We start from the raw sequence: 19,705 nt of genomic DNA, 5'->3' as shown, positions 1-19,705 counted from the left end.
TGTGCACAGAATGGCCATTCAGGAAAGCATTAAACACTGCTAATTACATAACCTGAAGTTACCCATGACAACAGGATTGGACAAGGAAGGGGAGGAGATGGCAAGTCACAAGGACGAGAAATACATAAATAAGGCCAAAGATAAGTGAAATCTAAATCAAATCTAAGTGAAACTGAACACAAATGTATCTGTTACCACATACAGCAGTAGTAGAAATGGCATCTAATCAGCAACTGATATACTTATAAATACCACAGCTGTGCAGACTTCCTGAGTAGGACAATATTCCCTGAAGAGATTTTTCACAAAATCAGATGAACTCAGCCAGCGGTCATTGTCCGGCTCTGAAATGCTACATAACAGCCCACAACCCAATACAACATCATATTGGAATTTAATGAGTCACACAAACACGAGGTAAAAGGAAACAAGTGTTTCTTGAAGGTGTGTGTGTCTGTCTGTGTGTGTATTTGTCGAGTGGTTTTGAGTGATTTGATGGTGGTGAACAAACAGGATGTGAGTTTAGTTATCTATGTGTGTCTGAGTGACATACTAACCCCCTCCCATGCAGGCATTGCGTTGTGAACCACTCACCAAAAAACCAGAACAGAAACGGCCAAGTCCCAAATAGCCACCTACCCTCTTTACTGGCCTGGTGTGGGAAGACATTTTGACAAATTAAACGCCTGGTCTGGTTTTTATAGAGGCTCTTTGGATGTATAAAACCTCTTAAACCCTGTAGGGTCACCTGCTTTAGCTGCTTCTAAGCTGCTTAGATAGTGCATACAAATATTAATGTTTAAAAGTATGATCAATATGTCAGTATGGACATGTTACACTTCATTAGATTGGTTAGATTCTCCACAATTCAATCATTCAGTTCATTTAATGGAAACAACCCAAAGTCTAATTCTTATAAATTTACTGGTGTAACCTGCATGGTACAAGAGGTGAAAAGGGAAGAAAAAAGTGCTTTTTGAAGCGCACGTTAAGTCAGCTTGTTAAGTCCGAATGTGTCCGTTCCTTGATTATTAATTTCCTTTACTTTGTAAGATCAAAAGAATCAGTATAAAATCAGCAATATACAATATACAAGCAATATTCTGTTTGAAATAAATAAACTGTTTCATAGTAGCATAGTGCAAGAGGAATTAAAGGCCTGTCCCATTTCTCACATAAAGGCAGGGTCAATTCAGTGATTTTAGAAAATAAAAGGCCAGGCTATTAATCAAAGTTTTATGGTAAATGTCTAATAATAGCAGGGCTTTTTTTTTATTCTCAAACTTATAAATAGGTCAGTATAAAGGACATATATAATTGCCATGGTAACACATGGCTTTGCCCACTGTGTATGTAAGTGTGTGTTTGTGTATTGACCGAGAGGCTGCTGCTGGTATTGGTCCACCACAGCCCCAGGGTTTCTCGGCATCGGGTGGTGTCGAAGGAGGTAATTCAGTCCCGTCATTGAGCTCCAGTAATGGTTAAAAAAAAACACACTTGTGCATAAACAAATCGGCCCACATCCAATCAGAAATATATAATCCATCACCATCTCATGTCAATCCAACACATCCTCAATAGATCAATAAACTCAAATTACAGTCGTCGTTCCTGTTAATTGTGAGGGATTTAGTGCTAATGTTTTGACTTACCAGCTGCTTGCTTTCCAGTAAGGTATTGAAATGGGCTGCTTAATCATGTATGGCCAATTTAGAGTGTTACACTACTGATGGTGTCATTAATTCAGCATTTACACTGACATAATACACATTCAGCATTCACTTAGGAATGATGTGTGTGCGCCCATAGTGCCCTACTTCCTGGGTGTCTTTTATGCATGCTGTGTAGGCGTCACTGATGCAGTGGCAGTAAAAATGATATAGATATATATATATATATATATATATATATATATATATATATATATATATATATATATATATATATATATATATATATATATATATATATATATATATATATATATATATATATAATATATAATTTTATATTTTAGTGTGTGCGCGCATGCATCAAACTATTACTGCTGGGAGAAAAAACAGCCTTTGTTTCAACTCTTATCAGGGAGCTACCAGAACGGGACCGATCACCTCCCACTGCTGAGCTATCAATGTGCAGTTAATTGCCTTTCAGAGACTAGGCAGGGTGGTGGTGGTGGGGTGGGGGGGTCTGTGTGCATTTCCTTTTTTGCTTGTTTGTTGGCTTTTTCTTTTTTTTATTATCCTCAGATACAGTACAATATGAGGCAAGGTTCTGTGCCTGGAATTTTCCCTCATTAGCCTGCAATCCATCATTCCGATTGTTTACTTAAACGATAGGAACAAACGGGCTTGACAGCAGCACAAAGAGATGAAGAGGGAAGATAGAGGGAAGGACAGATATGTGGGAAGAGAGGGGGAGAGAGTGAGTTGGACCAGGCTTGGCAAACGGACAGCGTGTTCTGTGAGCGCAATAGAGGACAAGGTCATTCAAGGTCTCCTGTCATGCCTGATAGGTTACAGTGGGGGGTTTTGTGGTGTGATAAGGAGCAGTGAGGGGATGGTTGAGGGGGGTCCATGTAGTCTACATGTTATCTGTATGCATGTGACGTCTCTTGCCAGTGACCCATCAGAATGCTATGTGTGTGTGCATCCCCTTGCTTAAACGTCCACCGCTTGTGTTGTAGCCCACAACGTTAACTTCCTCTAAACTCCAGATCGGTCGTGTCTAATTGCGTTTGTCACGGTTTGTGACCTCGAATACCTTGGCACTAACCAATACTCTAGTCTCCAGGGCGTATGTTCGATGACAAAGGAATTGTATGCCCACTGCATTGTATACAGTAGATCAAGTGTTCACACTCTCCATCTGTGTCTGGAAAGAGCCCAACAACTGACTTTTTGAACAGAGGTGTGTAGGTGTCGAAGCGGCTCAGCTCAGCGTGGTACTGCACAAGTACCGCGCCCTGGATTTGTCCCTGGATTTGTCCTGGTAGGGATAATGCATAGATAATATATCACAATACATTTGGCAGGCATGAGGAGGCGACACCATCATGTCAAAGTATATTGGTGCCTGCAGGACTGGACCACTCTCCAGAAGCCTCTTAGCATTTTTCCATCATATGGCACCTCTGAAGTCAGAGGGGCTGTGTGTGTGTGTGTGTGTGTGTGGATTTGTGTTTGCATGCGTGTACGTGTGTCTGTTCAGCCACTTCTCCACTGTGTTACAGTGAGTTTGAGCAGGATCTAGTCTGTGTTATTGTTTTCCTTTTTTATCATAATTATCCATTGCAAATTTGCTTTAGCTGAACTGTAATATTTGCGTGTTGCAGAGGTAAAATGAGAACATTGATTTCAGTTACCGCTTAGCCTCGAGTCTCTAGTCCTGCAAGCCAGGCAGTTTGTATAAAACAAGATGAATGTGATAGAAACTGTAATACAATTACTAATGACAAATTGCATCCCGTGGATTTCGAGTTCAGCACTATTACGCACGCGTACACCAGCATGTACACAGACACACATCTACGTGCGTTCATAGAAGGGTGTGGATCATATTGGGATTGCTTTAAGATAAACGCTGATTGGATTAATGGCCAGAGATTGTGCAGTCGGATACAGATTCACTAAGGCAGATTTCCATCAGTGTGGCAGCGTTGTGCTGGCTTGCTGCTCCAAATAAAGAAACTGGAATAGTGACCCTTGTGATGTTGTTCCAGGAGTTTTGTACAAATGGTCTATTCCTCTAGTGTCTGTTGACATCAGAAACTTGTATGTTACTGTTCTAGTAGATCAGCAACAAGCAGCCTTTTTAATGCACACATCCTCATGCAAGTGCACACTTATGGCTAGAATATAGGTGCGTGTGAATGAGTGTAGGCATCTCAAGCTTAGACCACATCCCCTATTCCACTGCATTTCACTGGTTCCACTGTGTTGCGGTGTCATGTAGGTCACAGTCAGCGAAGTATCTGGCAATGTTTCCGACAGTAACTGTCATGCAAATCCACTGCACAGTTGTAATAAGAGATTTCCAACATGGTATGAGGATGTAGTCAAGGGACAGACTTTTTTGGAGTTTGAAATTGCTGATCAATGTTTGAGATGGACAACATGTCCTCTAATCTCTGCTGGCATGGTCGTCAACAAGTGGGGAACTTTGATCCTGATGCTGCTGTGACACTGCCCTGCAGTCAAGTCCTTTTTAGACAGAAGTGTTTCATTCAGTTCCAGAAATTATTAGACTTCTCTGTCCTTGTTCTGTTGTTTGCTTGTTAGTGAATAGGGGTACACAGCTAAGGGAAAAGACAGGGAAATACTAGACTCGTGACAGATTTGTAAGCCAAAATGTTTCTCAATAGAAACATGGTTACTTAAATTTATTAATCTCACTGGTATGAAACGACTAGCTGACATGATGAGCAAAATTAAATAGAATTCTGTAATGAATTGGATTCAAGTCTGGAAATTAGTTTCATTACTGAGCAGCAAACCTTGGTTCCACCTATACAGGTTACAGGCAGTGATAATGAAACTATATATTCCCCTCCTATGTTATGTGTTTTCATATAATGTGCCATTGTACTTCTTGTTTTTTAGTTGTTTGTTTCCTTTGTGTATGTCTGGCTTGTATCAATGTAAATGTATAGATAAAAAAAATGTAAAGTACAACATGAAGCCATGCTCTTATGATGGGCATTGTGGTTATTGTGGTGTTTTGCAGACTCACAGAAGTGCACGTGTTTCCTCTTTGACTTTAACGTCTGCAATTTCTTCAGAACTTAAACGTTTTGTGCCCATGTTTTTTTTTTTTTTTTTCTCCCTGTGACAAACTAATACATCAAACAGTCCATGACTAACAGCGCTGTAGATAATGACTGAAAATGGTACAACATAATAAGGCAAAACATTTCAGTTATTATGCACAGAAGGTAGGCACCTACCAACCATTTCAAATGACTTTGCTCAGTTCTTAAATAAGTTTGAGTTGTGTCTTCCTCCCCCTCCCCCTCCATCATGTATCACTTGATGAGTGGTAGGAAAATCCCCCATATTAGGTCACAAAGGCAGAAAATCAGTTTGGTCCAGATCAGGTGGAAGAGTGTGCTTACACAAGAGCAGGTATTAACTTGCTTCCACTCCAAGTTTCTCTTACTCAGATCTGGGTATTGTTTCTAAAACAAGAAAGAACAAAGAAGAGAGGAGGATATTGATCATGAGTTTACAAATTGTAAACTCAGATAAGGACTTTCGTTTGGGGTTTTATTTTTATTTCTTTAAATGTTTGTATAGTATCCGCTATTGTGGGTTATTTTATGCCTGAGGAAGTACTGTTTTAAGCTGCTAACCCTCACTGCTTTAGTTCAGTTTTGTCTCTTTCAGTCTAAGCGCTTGTGACTTTTTACAGTGTGTCCAGGAATAAAATGTCTTGACTCTCTGCCACCCCCCCCCCCCCCCCCCCCCCCCCACACACACCCCCCCGTCTACAGTAAATGAGTACGTGTTCATGGTCCAAGCCAGAGGGATCCAGATCAGAGATAACGTGAAGAACATTGGGGCTCAGGTTCTGGAGCAGGTGGTGAGAGGGGCTTACAGCATCAATGGCACAGGTAAAAACATACACATTAAATGCAGAGCTCCATATGCAGTTTTTTTTTTCATAAATGCAGTTGTATGGACACGAATCCAGTTTCCACCCTGGTTAAATAAAGAAAGTCAATAAAAAGAGCTGCTGCTGTACAGTCTGCCCCAGTCTCACTGTTGGTGACTCATGCATGTGTATAGTGCACAGAGCTTAGGCAGCAGTGAAAGAGGTGAAAAGATAAAAAGCATTGATGCAAGACAATAGAGCGCATAGCTAGACTCATGCCGATAAAGATGGGATTAAGTTTACGCTGATGGGGTTGTTGATACGTGTGTGTGTGTGTGTGTGTGTGTGTGTGTGATTCCAGATTATCCCTATGACTTCAACATGAGCGAGAGTGATGCTCCTCCCACCACATACCTCCCTGAGGACTTCACTTACCTCCCCACGCAAGTTTGCCCCGAGAGGCTACCCTCAATGAGTAAGTACACTGTTACAGTTTTGATTTAAAGTCTGTCTGTTAATGGCCTTGGCCTTGTAAAATGTTCCCATTAAGTAAATTTTCACTGTGCTTAGCTACATATTTGTTCTAGTAATGAGTAGTGAAGTGTGTGTGTGTGTGTGTGTGTGTGTGTGTGTGTGTGTGTGTGTGTTTATTTCAGCTATAATTGATCATGCATGGAAATATGATGTAATGGCACAGAATAGCTTAACCCAGCAATTCAAAGGTTACAAGCTTTGACGAGCGTTGTTCTTTTACCCCCTCCTTCTTCCTTTCTCATACCTATTGGGGGGTGGGGGGGATAGGCTAGTGAACGTGTATAGCAGGGGTATTCAATTAGATTTCAAAGAGGTCTAGTTAGAGAAAATTTCCTGAAGCAAAGGTCCGGAACATCAAAACGACGAACTTGCGTTATCATTCAGTACTATAACCTATAGTTGTATCAACACATGTTTTTTAGTCAACAACGGACTGTCAAATCAAATAATATTTCAGTCAGTTTTCACATCAAACTGGAGGGATAATAAATAATAACTATTCAAATAATAAATTCTAAATTTAAGTAAACTAAAGTGCCTAATTTTTAGAAAAAATGTAATAAAAAGTGTAGCTTGAAGTGATGAAGTGTAGTCTTAACCAATTTTATAATAAACACTCAACTGAACAGCTGTAATAACTCCTCTTCTCTTTCATTTCCTCTTACAGAGCTACCACTTTCCTACTTTCTGTTGTTCAGTGAGAAACGTGAGCTCCAGCTAGCATATTGGAGATCTATGAGATATTCTGGTTTTGAACTGCCCGTGGGAGGAATGTACATGTAAAAATCTGTACATTCTTGATTAAAAGTCATGTGAAATCTCTTTTATCTTTCGTCTCCGGTCTCTGGTGAATCTCGCGGACTCAACTCGCAAGCATCAGTATGCACAGATTTGATTGGCTGAGCAGCGTCACATGAGATGATTGGAGCACATGCGATTGGTCTGTGAGTTTCCTGGTCCTCTAAACCAGTACAGTAAATGCTAGAAAAGCTGCGCGGGTTAAAATAGAAACGCTCCGTCACGAGGTAGTAAGTCTCAATAATAAATGGGCTGTAGGTCGGCGGTCCGGAGAGGACGGCGGCTGGGTCCGGATCCGGACCGCGGTCCGCCTATTAGTGACCTCTGGTGTATAGGAACAATTTTAAATGTCATCAAGTACGCTGTGATGAATTTAACTCCTTTGAAGTTCTTGCTCTTAAAGTTGAAGGGCTGCAACCTATCATATTTGTTATAATTTATTGCCCCCCAAAACCGCCTGGAGGATTTTTATCAGAACTTCCTGAATTTTTATCTACTCTGGTTTTGACAGAATTGTTCTTTGTGCCGATTTTAATATTCATTTTGATGACCCTACCAATGTAAATGTAACTGACTTTTTAAATATGGCTATTTCTTTTAACTTCAAGCAACATGTCAAAGAGCAAACCCATAACCGTGGTCATACACTGGACTTGGTTTTTGCCCTGGGTGTCAGCATTTCCTCTGTGGAATTAGTGGACATGACCATATCTGACCACAGATGTTCCAACACCAACAATCTGGTCGATCACTTCAATCATATCTGCTTGTTGTCACTAAATATTACTGCTCCTCTAAAGGTTAGGCCTACGTCTAAAGCTAGTAAGCAACCCTGGATAAATGACAGCATTCGCAGCCTAAAAAGGGAATGCAGGAAAGCAGAGCGCAGATGGAAAAAATACAGTCTCCATGTCCATTACCTCAGTCTGAAGGATTTATTAATTAACTACAATAACATGGTTAAGGATGCGAGAACACACTATTTTTCTGAACTCATTACTACACATAAACACAACCCCAGGTTTCTGTTTAAGACTGTGGATCAGCTGTGTAAACCCAGCCCCTCCTTGTGCCTCAGCTGGAAGTAATGATGACTGAATTGTTTTTATCTTATTTTACCAATAAGGTGGTGTCAATCAGAGCCTCTATTACCCCCGCGGCCTCTTACTCAGAGGTCCCTCCCTCACCAGCAACAAGAAAGTTTTAACCAGTTTTATCCCATCGACTTGTCTGAGCTTTTAAAAACAGTATCACAAATGAGAGTGTCCTCCAGCCCACTTGATGTAATACCTACAAAATTTTACCGGGGGAAAAAAATGGATTCTGTTGGGCCCCATTTGATCTCTGTTTTTAACAGCTCCCTATCTACTGGTTGTGTCCCTGATTATTTTAAAACTGCTTACGTGAACCCACTTTTAAAGAAACCTGGTTTAGATCCCTCCCTCCCACAAAATTTTAGGTTCAGGAAGTACCACAGCACTGAGACTGCCCTGCTTAAAGTCACCAATGACCTTTTAATGTCTGCTGATGAAGGCATGTGCTCAGTCCTGGTACTCCTGGACCTTAGTGCTGCTTTTGACACCATTGATCACAACATCATGTTAGACAGACTGAGGCACTGGGTGGGGATCTCTGGTACTGCCTTAGAATGGTTTTCATCCTACCTGTCAAATAGGAGGTTTTGCGTGTCTATAAACAACTATGTCTCTTCATTCTGTCCAGTTAAATATGGTGTGCCTCAGGGGTCGGTCTTAGGACCCATTTTGTTTTCCTTGTATCTGCTTCCCCTTGGACATATTATCCATAAACATGGTATTTCTTTTCATATTAATGCTGATGACACACAAATGTACTTGCCCGTCAGATCCACAGACCCTGGAATGCTGAGTTCACTTAACAACTGCCTTTGTGAAGTTAAAAAATGGATCTCAAATAATTTCCTCCAGTTGAACTCAGACAAAACAGAAATCCTCGTCATTGGGTCACAGGCTTAATGTGATTTACTAGGGAACCAGCAGATGGCAGTATTTGTTTTGCCATCTGCTGGTTCCCTAGTAAATCACATTAAGCCTGTTGCAAAGAACCTTGGTGTCTGGTTTGATAGTAATTTAAATTTCGAGCGGTACACCACAAAGCTTGTTCAATCATGTTTTTATCAACTTAGATCAAATTTTTGCTATATTTCTATGTTAACTTCTAAGGACACCGAGACCATTTTACACGCCTTCATCTCATCACGCCTGTATTATTGCAACAGCCTTTTCACTTGTTTAACCCAAAAATCTACTGATCAACTCCAGACTGTCCAGAACTCAGCTGCCAGGCTTTTAACCAGAAAGAAGAAATATGACCACATTACCCCTATTTTAGCTTCATTACACTGGCTTTAGAATTGACTTAAAAATTTTATTGATCACTTTTAAAGCTCTTCATGGCCTCTCGCCTTGTTATATTTCTGACCTTTTAGTCCCATACGCACCAGCACGTACCTTGAGATCCTCGGGCAGAGGTCTGTTGTCTGTTCCAGAGTCTCGACTGAAAACTAAAGGGGACAAAGCGTTTGCTGTCAGGGCCCCGAGGCTCTGGAACAGCCTGCCCGAGGAAATCATGTCGGCTGAGTCAGTGAACTCTTTTAAGTCCCTTCTTAAAACATACTTTTATAGGAGAGGCTTTCCCGATGTTATTTGACTTTATTTTATCCCTTTATTTTATTCTATTTTACTTATTTTATATTTATCTTAAACGTGTATTTTGGTCTTTTCAATGTTTTCTTGCTTGTATTGTTGTCTTTGCACTTGTTGAAGCACTTTGTAACTTGTTTTTGAAAAGTGCTCTACAAATAAAGATTATTATTATTTCATTGTCATTAACATTTTCCTCATCTTATTCCTGTTATCTTTTTTTCCCGTCATTCCTCTCTTTACTATTTTATCTTATTCAAATGCACATCATGGCTCTCTCTCTCTCTCTCTCTCTCTCACTCTCACACACACACACACACACACACACACACACACACACACACACTCTTTCTTCTTCACTCTTGTGGCTTTTTCTGGCTCACACAATCTGTTTCTGCTTTCTCTCCCTCTCTTTTTTCCCCCCGCACACACACACACACACAGAGGGCAGGTTGGAGGTGAATATGAGCGAGGTATCTTTGGAAGAGGTGGAGAGATCCTTACTGGAGGGAGAGCCCAACGTGGTCCCAGGAGGCTACTGGAAGCCCAAAGACTGTTTACCCCGCTGGAAGGTAAGTGCGGATGTGACATTGTCAAAAGAACCGTTCATTGTCAAATACACAGGCAGCTGCGTAGTGGAACATAGTGCAGATGCTTCCATTCCGATTGATGGTACTATTTGCTGCAGTATGGTGATATTAATTGTGGTTAATCCCATAAACAGCGCTCTGTTGCATTTGGCTTGTCAAAGCGTCAAAAATAACATAAAAAGCGACACAAATATTCTGTATTTTTAAGCCAATTCAAGTTGTGAACAGTTGCACTGAAAAGTACTGTCCCAACAACTCTGCCACTAATGAATCCATAAAGCCCAAAGATCTAGAAACTAGTGAGCTACAGCTGATGTATCCAAACCTCACAAGATCACATTTACAGAGATGAATACATCCCTGTGAGTAAGGTTTATAGTTTTACACTGGAAAAGAAACGTTGGGGGAGACTAATCAGTGTCTGATATTGGAGGTTTGAATCATTCACAGTGCAGCGATACAGTAACTGGCATGTCTAACACGTGTCCCATGCGCAGTATCTGTCATATACATGTTTTTACACCACGTGCTGGCTTATTCTGTTGCTCACTGCGCAATGCAGGATGATTCAGTTGTTCTGATCATCACTGAAAATGCAAAATTTGTACACATTCAGTCACATATCACCCAAGTACAAAGTGCAAGAAACAGACAGAACATGAATTCAACCCTTTGCTTTGCAGCACTGTTTCATTCTTGAATCAGCCTCCTCCTCTATGTGCTCTTTTTGTTATCGCTCTATTTAAAAATATATATATATTTTTTTGGTCCAACAGCACAATCTTGCCTGCCATCTGTCTGTCTCACACATTCATTTGCCCTGAGGGACTGTGTATGTTCTGACAACCAACTCTCTATCTCCCTCTCATTAGCCAGCAATCTCCTTCTCATCTACCTCAATAGTTTCTCTCTTAGCCTCTCACAGTTTTGCATTTCACTTTCTTTTTGTGACAGTTTTCTTTTTTTATTGAGCTTCAAAGCAAACTTAAAAACAGGGACTGTCATAGCTACCTCTCTATGGGGAAAAATAAACACCTTTCACAGACATTTAGTGCCTCGGTGCATTCATGATTGATGCCTGCCAGATCTCGTTGTGGAAATGAGGTCTTCATGGTAATTAGTTTTGTTGTTATGTTATTTTCTACACCCACACGTCCCCATTTCCTCACTGCTAAGAGATCACACCTCTCAGAAACATTTACTTTTTACATACAGTACACTTTACAGTTCAGGGTGCTATTTTCCTCTGCATGTTACCATACATTTATATGCACATCATTTCATATCTTTGAATTCTTATCCATTCTGTGTCCCTTAGGTGGCAATCCTAGTCCCCTTCAGGAACCGACATGAACACTTACCCATTCTCCTGAGACACCTGGTGCCAGTGCTGCAGAAACAGAGACTCCAGTTTGCCTTTTATGTCATAGAGCAGGTATGCACACACATTCACAATCATTGGCAGGATTGAAAGATTCACCTGTGTCTAAGTCCAAACACTTGCAGTAATTGAGTCTCCTTCTTAATAATGTCTTGTGTTTCACAGTAGATAGTAGGTTGAAATGGGTCTATCTCTTTTTTTTTTATTTTTATTATTTTTTTTCCTTTTCGTTAGGGGGGCACGGAGCCATTTAACCGAGCCATGTTGTTCAACGTGGGATACAAGGAGGCTATGAAAGACCTGGACTGGGACTGTCTGATCTTCCACGACGTGGACCATCTCATGGAGAATGACAGAAACTACTACGGCTGTACAGACATGCCCCGGCACTTTGCGGTCAAACTCGACAAGTACTCCTACATGTGAGTCCTGACTCTGTCTCTATGGGGATATACAGTAAATGTAGTCCTTACTTAAAATTAATTTAATATATGTAATTGTCCCCCAAAGGCTTCCTTATAATGAGTTCTTTGGTGGTGTCAGTGGCCTGACGGTGAAGCAGTTCAAAAAGATTAATGGATTTCCTAATGCATTCTGGGGCTGGGGAGGAGAGGACGATGACCTCTGGAACAGGTGAGGGGAACACACACACACACACACACACACACACACACACACACACACACACACACACACAGTCCTCTCTGACAGAGCTGCAGAGCTGTCAGTATAGTTGACATTAGGTGTGCTCAAGAGGTAGGTTTGACCAGTTTGCGCTTAGGATGCTTTTGTAGTAGTTTTGTGTGTGTGTGTTTTATTTTTTTTGTCCTCCATTTACCTTTGCCACACATCATTGTTGTCCCTCTCCCCACCTACACAGCTCACAGAAACCTGTACATACTCAGGGCTCTCAGTATAAACCGCCAATTCTGATTGTCTTGAGTATTTGTTTATGTATGTAATGATTCCTTTTGCATGCAGTTTCTGTGAAACCGTTCTCTATTATATTCTTATATGTCCATATCATGTTGCACACAGTGATTGTAATGTAGGCCTACGGCTGTCCATGATGGTATTATGCTTTTTCTGAAAAATACCACAATGAAAGTCCTCACTGCAATGCTTGCTCAGCCTGGCTGTGTGCATTATGGATTAATAAGCATTAAACCTGTTTGTGTAGGGTGCGGTTTGCCAATTACACAGTAAGTAGACCACAAGGGCAGCAGGGACGCTACATGTCAATTCCACATCACCATCGCGGGGAAGTCCAGTTCCTAGGAAGGTTAGTGTCTGTGTATGCAAAGGTCCTTCACAATCGCACACAAATTACACTCACATACCCTTTGGTTAAAAGTGGAAGCTGATAATTGGAATGAGGCTTAGGCTCATGTGGTGTAAGCCAGTCACATGAAACACCACAGCAGTGACTTTGAGAGAATTTTAACTCTTTTAAAGACTTTGCATGTGATATGCTTGTATGCTTCAGGGCTGAATTCCAATCGTGCTCTCTCTGCTCACATTCTAAGTTACTTAAAGTTACAGCCCAATGAATAAATGTTTCTTAATGTGTATATAAGATAGTTCAAGAAGTAGATACTAGGTAGACATAATACAAATAATTTCTCCAAAATACATTTGCCATTTTAAATCTTTTAGAAAATTGGCATAATGACTCTAACTGGAACATTAAACTTGCTTGGTACAGAACTGCTGCATGCTCTGTCTCCTCTCCTCTGATGTTTGATTGTTTGTTCTTGCAGATATAGTCTGCTACGCCACTCAAAGGAGAGACAGAAAGTGGATGGTCTTAACAACCTGAACTACTCCCCCCTAGTGTCCAGGAGGCCTCTATACACCAACATCACAGTCAGCTTGAGCAGAAAGCTTGCGCCCATAGCTGACTACTGACGTAGGCACAGCTGGACTGCAAAACACCTGGGAATCAAAGTCCTCTGGGACATCAGCCATATCTCACCAGTTGCAGCACTGCTTAGAACTTTTTAGTTGACTGATTCTTTGCTTCTTCTTTTGTTTTTTTGTATGCAAAAAAGGAGACTCAAATAAGTATGTTGGATAAATCATATAAGAAATTATTGATAAATGCTGCACTTGTTTGTGCCACAGTCCATCACTCCTCTCATCTGGGCTTTTCTAGTCTTCAGTCTCCACATGCCTTTCGCACCATTTTGGCCTTCAGCATCCATTCATTCATTTGTGTTCTTACTCAGTCAATGATCAGCGCAGCCCTACACTATTGTGCTTGTTTATTAAAATAGGCCATGATACACACACACGCACCCCCCCACACACACACAACATTTTGACTTACACGTGCTGACATGGTCCCTGAGGCTTTGATTTTTCTTTGCTCTTGCGCTTCTTATTTCAAAAAATGCAGTAAACCTGTGAAAACATTTTGCATGCACACACGACCACACAGCAACTATAGCCGAGTGGATTCTTGCAGCTGGTTCTGCAGAAGGTATGCCAAATCTACAAGTGAAGACAGCCAGAGAAAATAATAGAATGAGTGTATAGAGTGTGTATACTGTATGTGAAGTTTATCCTCAGTTTAGAGAATATTAATACCGTAAGCATCTCTTTCAAACATATATATATTTTGACCTGTGAACATACCATTTTTTTAAGACTGTGATGTTTGTGTTTGCATAGTTGCATTGGATGTTCTGGCTGCCTGCAAGTGGCTGTATGTTGGAGAGCAATGTTCATCCTGTTAGCAATAAGCTGTAATATCAGACAGCAGAACTTAGACCTGACTTCCTCACTATACAGATGCAATAGCGCGGGTGCTAGCATGCCCTTACTGGACTACAGAGAAGGAGTGACTGCGTATGCAAACTTCACATACAACACACCTTTGCTTAGGCAAACATGCCACCCTTTTCAGAACCTGTGTGTGCATATCTGTGCGTAAGTGAGGGAGAGCTATGCAAATGGCCTGCATGTATCCTGTTGTCAGTGAAAGGTCTTCAGGGTGACCTCCGGGAGCCTTCACCTCTGAAAACTGTGACAGACTGACTTTAGATCTCACTTTGTGTGTGGCGTGTGAAGTCCAGGCCAGAGAGAAAGAAACAGCTGCCGTTTTATTTTTAGATCCCACATCCTTAATGTTTACTCACCTTCATTTTTTTTATGGGGGGTAATTGTATTGTTTGCCGTCACTGTCACTGGTGTTTACAGAAGCTTTTCCTTTGTTATTTTTCAGATTGTCTTGTGTTTGTAATACTGTTAGCCAGCCCTCCGCCACTGTGGTGCTGTGAAAACTGTATCACTACAGCAACCAATCTGTGGCTGCTGTTATTTTTTTATGTAGACGTGGATAGGGAAGAGAAGATTTGAATGCTTACCTAAGATGATTCAAATGCTTTGTTAGCTTGTGGCCAGGCTTTGGCCAGTCAGTTTCTTTGCATATATCCAATTTTGGGGTGTTGGTCTAAGTTTTTTTTTGTTCTGTGGCATGCAGCTTAACACTGTGCATTGACACAACTGTCAGCACTCTGGCAGTACTCAGCATTTGCTAAAATGTCCCTTCCCTGATTTGTGTGTTTGACAGTGTTGATTTTGAGTATAATATCCCAATACTGTAAACGTAGTTCCTTTTTAAAGACAACAAAAATACATTCAGACACTTTCTCCTCACTGTCTGTCTTCTAGTCATGCAGCTACTTCATTGCACACAAATCGCCTTGTATGCATTTCTTAAGATGTATTTTTTGTGTGTGTGTGTGTGTGTGTGTGTGTGTGTAAAATGTAGGTGATGGACAAACTGTGTGTGTTCCCACAAAGAAATAAGAAGTAAAGAGGCTGGACCTCATTTTATTTATTTAATCTTTTATGGATTATTTTCTGTAATTCAGTTTTTATTTTTCTTGCGTTTGATGTGATGATTTAGTAGGTGACACATGACAGACTGTGTTATATGCACTGAAACTTGTAGTTATGCGTATTTGTGTGGGATTGTGAGGGTCAGGTCTGTGTAAACAGGGAGCTGTTCCATTTCGTTTTGACGCAGATTCCCTCTTCAGAAATGACATGAAAAAGCTGGTTTTGATGAAATGGAACGGACCCCCCCACCATAGCCTGGTGTGTATTAATCTGCTAAACGGACACGTTGGAGGAGGCCATTTTGTGTGACAACCACAGGAAGAGTTAGACACATGCTAATGGTCACTGTCTTTCACTGAGCACCTCCTTTATACTAATTGATAATCAATGGTGCTGACCTTCCAGAGCTCCCACTGAGGGAGTGTCTCTCTACGTGCTTACTGGAACCAATCCTAACATCATAAAAGGTAAAATCAAAAGGAAAAACATCCCTGTAACTTTTCACCTCTTGCATTTTATTCCAACCTGCATGTGGCATAGATATTCTACCGTTGTTGTATTTTTTATTTTTAACATCGATACATTTGTAAACCTGTTGCCTTTCCATCCTGCCAGGTGAAGGTAATTTGTGTATTTGTTGTTCTGGTTCATTGCCACACGCATAAGCACGTGTATACCTCCTAGCCAATCACACAGGAGGTGCCCAGTGGAGGTAATGGACAGTAGCAGCATTTGTGTTGAGTTTTCTTTTCCATGTGTGTTTGAGTGAAATGGCTAAACCTTTCAGAGGTCTAACTGTCCTCCATTTAAATTTCGGCGTTTTCGTTTTTTGTTTTCCAGCACTGATAAGAAAATGATTTATAGTGACCTGGTCGTGAACAACTCACAGGTTCTTTTCTAGTGTTTGACAATTACATGCTACACTGTATATTATCTTTTATTTTTTCATTGTTTTAAATTAAAAGCTAGATGGACATATAGCAAAAGCCAAATGGTTTTAGTTTAAGTGTTCAGGTGAAGATTCAGATCTTGAGGTACATGTCTATATAAAGAGGTCCTCTAGATGACATAGATGTTCCTAGAGTCAGTATAAGACTCTATTCTCCACAGTGTAGAATGAGCAGCTTCATTAGCCAACACCGTAATTGGCAAGATGGGTTTTCTGCGACCACTAGACAGCTTTGTCCACTAGATGGCTAAGTAACGAGGGTCAAATCAGTCATCAATTATTTTGTTTTTTATTTAAAACAGAAAATTGATTGTTTTAGTTGGTGATAAGAGCATGCTGGCTACTCATTTTCCTGAGATATATTAGTACATGGTCCAGACCAAGGCCAGGCCTGCTGCTCACTCAAGAGGCTTCATCGTACCATGTTCTCACCTGCTCTTATCCATTCTGTGCTAGTTTAAATGAAGGGACCATTCTTTTGGTATCTGACAAGACTGGCAGCCTTAAAGCTTCTTAATTTATTGCAGTTTTTTTTCACTCGAGTTTTTATTTTTTTTATAAGCAAAAATATTTAAATTGAAAAAATAGCATATCAAGAAAGTGATCATTGTAAATATTGTTGTGTGTAGTGTTTTAGAAATTCTATAAGGTCTTAAATCACTACAAATGCTAGCGTAAAGAACAAGGCTTTGGAGAGGATTGGCTGGGGGTTTATCCGGTGCCATTTACTATAAGTGCTAGTGAAGCTTACACAGTGACATCAATGTTTTTACATCACTGCTTCCCAGCACAGCTTTCTTTTAAAAAAAATTAAAATTATCATTATCCCCTGGATTTTAGATTCCTCTCACGATCTCTGAGGTTTTCTGCATTCCAGTGGCCTCCCTGTATGCTGTATCAGTTGAAGAGATGTATCATAGCAGACGCAGGCATCAGTCTTCAGATGAAGTTAAGTGTCCCTGTATCTGCATGGGATGTGTCTTTGATAGTGACAGCTGTTGGGGTAAGGTGCAGGTCAGAGAAAGGCACTGCAGGATGGGGATGTGTCAGCCAAAAACACCATATGCTTACAATGCAATGAAACCCGGGCACCCAAACCAGCGACACAATCCACTCTAAAATCTACACAGATAAATTTTTTTGTATGAAAGCTAACTATTAAAAATAGAAAAAAAGAAAAAGGATTCAAATTGCTAAATTTTAAAATATATATTCTCTGATTGTAAGGAGAGACATTCTCCTTGAATTGAAGCCATTTGAAGCCACTTGTCAAAACTTGATGTCAGCCTTATGTGGATCTGTTTGTGTATTGGCATATTATCTTTTGATTATTGAAATTTATATGATGGAGATTTTCTTTTATACCATCATTGTTATTGTCGAAGTACACCAATAAAATGAAACTTGTAAAGATACAGTACCCCGTCTCTCTCTGTGTTATCGTTCTGTGTGCGTGTTGAGATCCATCTGCTTTAAATGTGCTGACCAGCCCAAGCATTTCCTCACAGTGTGGTCAGTGGCTCTATTTTAAATGTTCAGAATAATAATGTGGTTATTCTGCATCCTAGCACTACGATTGTAAACATGCGCGCACACAAGCATGCTTCCTGTAAAGCGACATTTACTTCATGACCTACACAAAATGCAGAGCACAAACTATGAGTCTATATAGTATATAAATATCGGTGAGAATCCTGAAGTAAGATTCCTTGTTTGAAGACAAAAGGCCTACATGAGCACCGCAGGGCTCTACACTGTAAGCTCAGGATATAGACCGCATCGCCTCCCCTTAAACGCTCTTGCCCAAACAAGATTGTCTCGTGATCCACAGTTAACAACTGAATCCTAGGCATTTTGGGACCAGATTCCTTTGTTTTAGTACACTTCTTTTAATAGCCCCATTTCCACTCTTGTCACTCTGAGTGCTCTGCTGTGTGTTTGTGCGTGTGTGCGCACAATCACATGTACACATCCGGAGCCTGAGACAATGATTATGCTTGTTGGGCTTGACCAGCTTGTCACCCATAAATGAAAAACAGAGAGCAGAATGAGATGCTTTCACAAGAGATCACTTTAGATTCATTGAATCAGAGCAGCTCCGGCCCTGTGGCATTTAGCACATTAACTGCGCATCTCCTCTACTTAACAGAAGTGACAGCTGATAATTTAATTATGCTCTCGGAAAAGGAAATGATAAGTGGCAGGGATGAGATATCTACATGGGAGTGTAAATGTACTTCACAGTATTTTTTTTTCTCAGCATAACATAAAGGAAAAAGAAGGCTCTGGCAGTAATTAATAAAATGTAGGCTATTGCATTTTAAAATGTCCAAAAATACCCTGAGTTTGTCTGCACTGAAAATGCCCCTGCTTCTTGCCTGCTGGGTAACAGTAGTTGCAGTGTGTGTGAGAGGCTTGGCAGAGGCACTGAGCCCTGTTGGAGTAGCCACATCTTAATGGAGTCTGGGAAACACAAGGCTTTGGTATGCTAACACAAACGTCACTTAGCTGTCAGGCACACATAGAGGGCAGCTCTTAAGATCTCAAGAGTCGTCTTGGCATGTGTATAACACACGCCAGCACACACATACACATCCGTTATTAATTCATCCACACACGCCCCCTTGCCTTGAGTGTTGTGCCACTCAAAGGCTTTGATGTCATTTGTGGCGCCTTTGCCTTTGTATGCTACTTGTGTCTCTATTTCAGTGCACCTCTCCCTACAGAGTGTCTTAATCTGGAATTACTACGGATAACTACATTTGTGGCTTTCATTGGTGTCACACTCTTCATCCACACTTCCTCTGTTCTACTGTCTTTGCGCGCGCGTGTGTGTGTGTGTGTGTGTGTGTGTGTGTGCGCGCCTCCTGTACATACAGGCTCAGCACTAGAGAGACATGCCCTTCAGCTTTCCACAATTTTTAGCTTTGTGTGTATGTTATATATGATATATGAGCTGACATCATGCATTAAAGGGCCCATGCTCTCATATCTAATCAAATCAGATGTTTGAGTAACAGAGAACAACAGTGCCTTTTGTGTGTGTGTGTGTGTGTGTGTGTGTGTGTGTGTGTGTGTGTGTGCATGCATATGTGCATGAGTATGTGCTGTCTCAGAGAAGGAGAGCTCATGTGTGGATGTCACATGAATTTGTAATATCACTTGGTATTACATAACCATTTGTCATGGTCTCAGTCAGGTATGAGCATTAGCCAGCGTTGCCGCAGCCATGCTGCTCCCCCTTCTCTTTGGTTCTATTTTCTCTCGTCATGTTCTTTCTGCTTCCCTTCTGCTTTGTCGTCTCCAGGTAACCAACGGGAACAATCCTTTGTGT

General features: G+C 40.8%; 1 protein-coding gene across 1 annotated transcript in view; it reads left to right on the top strand.

Annotated features, from left to right (window-relative positions):
• b4galt5 (UDP-Gal:betaGlcNAc beta 1,4- galactosyltransferase, polypeptide 5) overlaps positions 1 to 17,791 on the top strand; it is a 36,388-nt gene extending 18,597 nt beyond the window's left edge. Inside the window, exons 2-9 of the mRNA XM_038722415.1 lie at positions 5,492 to 5,611; positions 5,954 to 6,067; positions 10,050 to 10,177; positions 11,514 to 11,630; positions 11,811 to 11,998; positions 12,087 to 12,209; positions 12,757 to 12,858; positions 13,337 to 17,791. Of these exons, the coding sequence (XP_038578343.1) occupies positions 5,492 to 5,611; positions 5,954 to 6,067; positions 10,050 to 10,177; positions 11,514 to 11,630; positions 11,811 to 11,998; positions 12,087 to 12,209; positions 12,757 to 12,858; positions 13,337 to 13,484 (1,040 nt within the window). The 3' untranslated portion in view covers positions 13,485 to 17,791. The remainder of the gene's footprint in view (positions 1 to 5,491; positions 5,612 to 5,953; positions 6,068 to 10,049; positions 10,178 to 11,513; positions 11,631 to 11,810; positions 11,999 to 12,086; positions 12,210 to 12,756; positions 12,859 to 13,336) is intronic.
• Positions 17,792 to 19,705: the final 1,914 nt, after the last annotated feature.

The sequence above is a fragment of the Micropterus salmoides genome, unplaced genomic scaffold (genome assembly GCF_014851395.1).
Source record: "Micropterus salmoides isolate LMB-PRFRI ecotype aquatic unplaced genomic scaffold, ASM1485139v1 Ms_hic_scaffold_16, whole genome shotgun sequence".
NCBI classification, from domain to species: Eukaryota; Metazoa; Chordata; class Actinopteri; order Centrarchiformes; family Centrarchidae; genus Micropterus; species Micropterus salmoides.
This window is presented reverse-complemented; position numbering and strand designations above follow the sequence as displayed.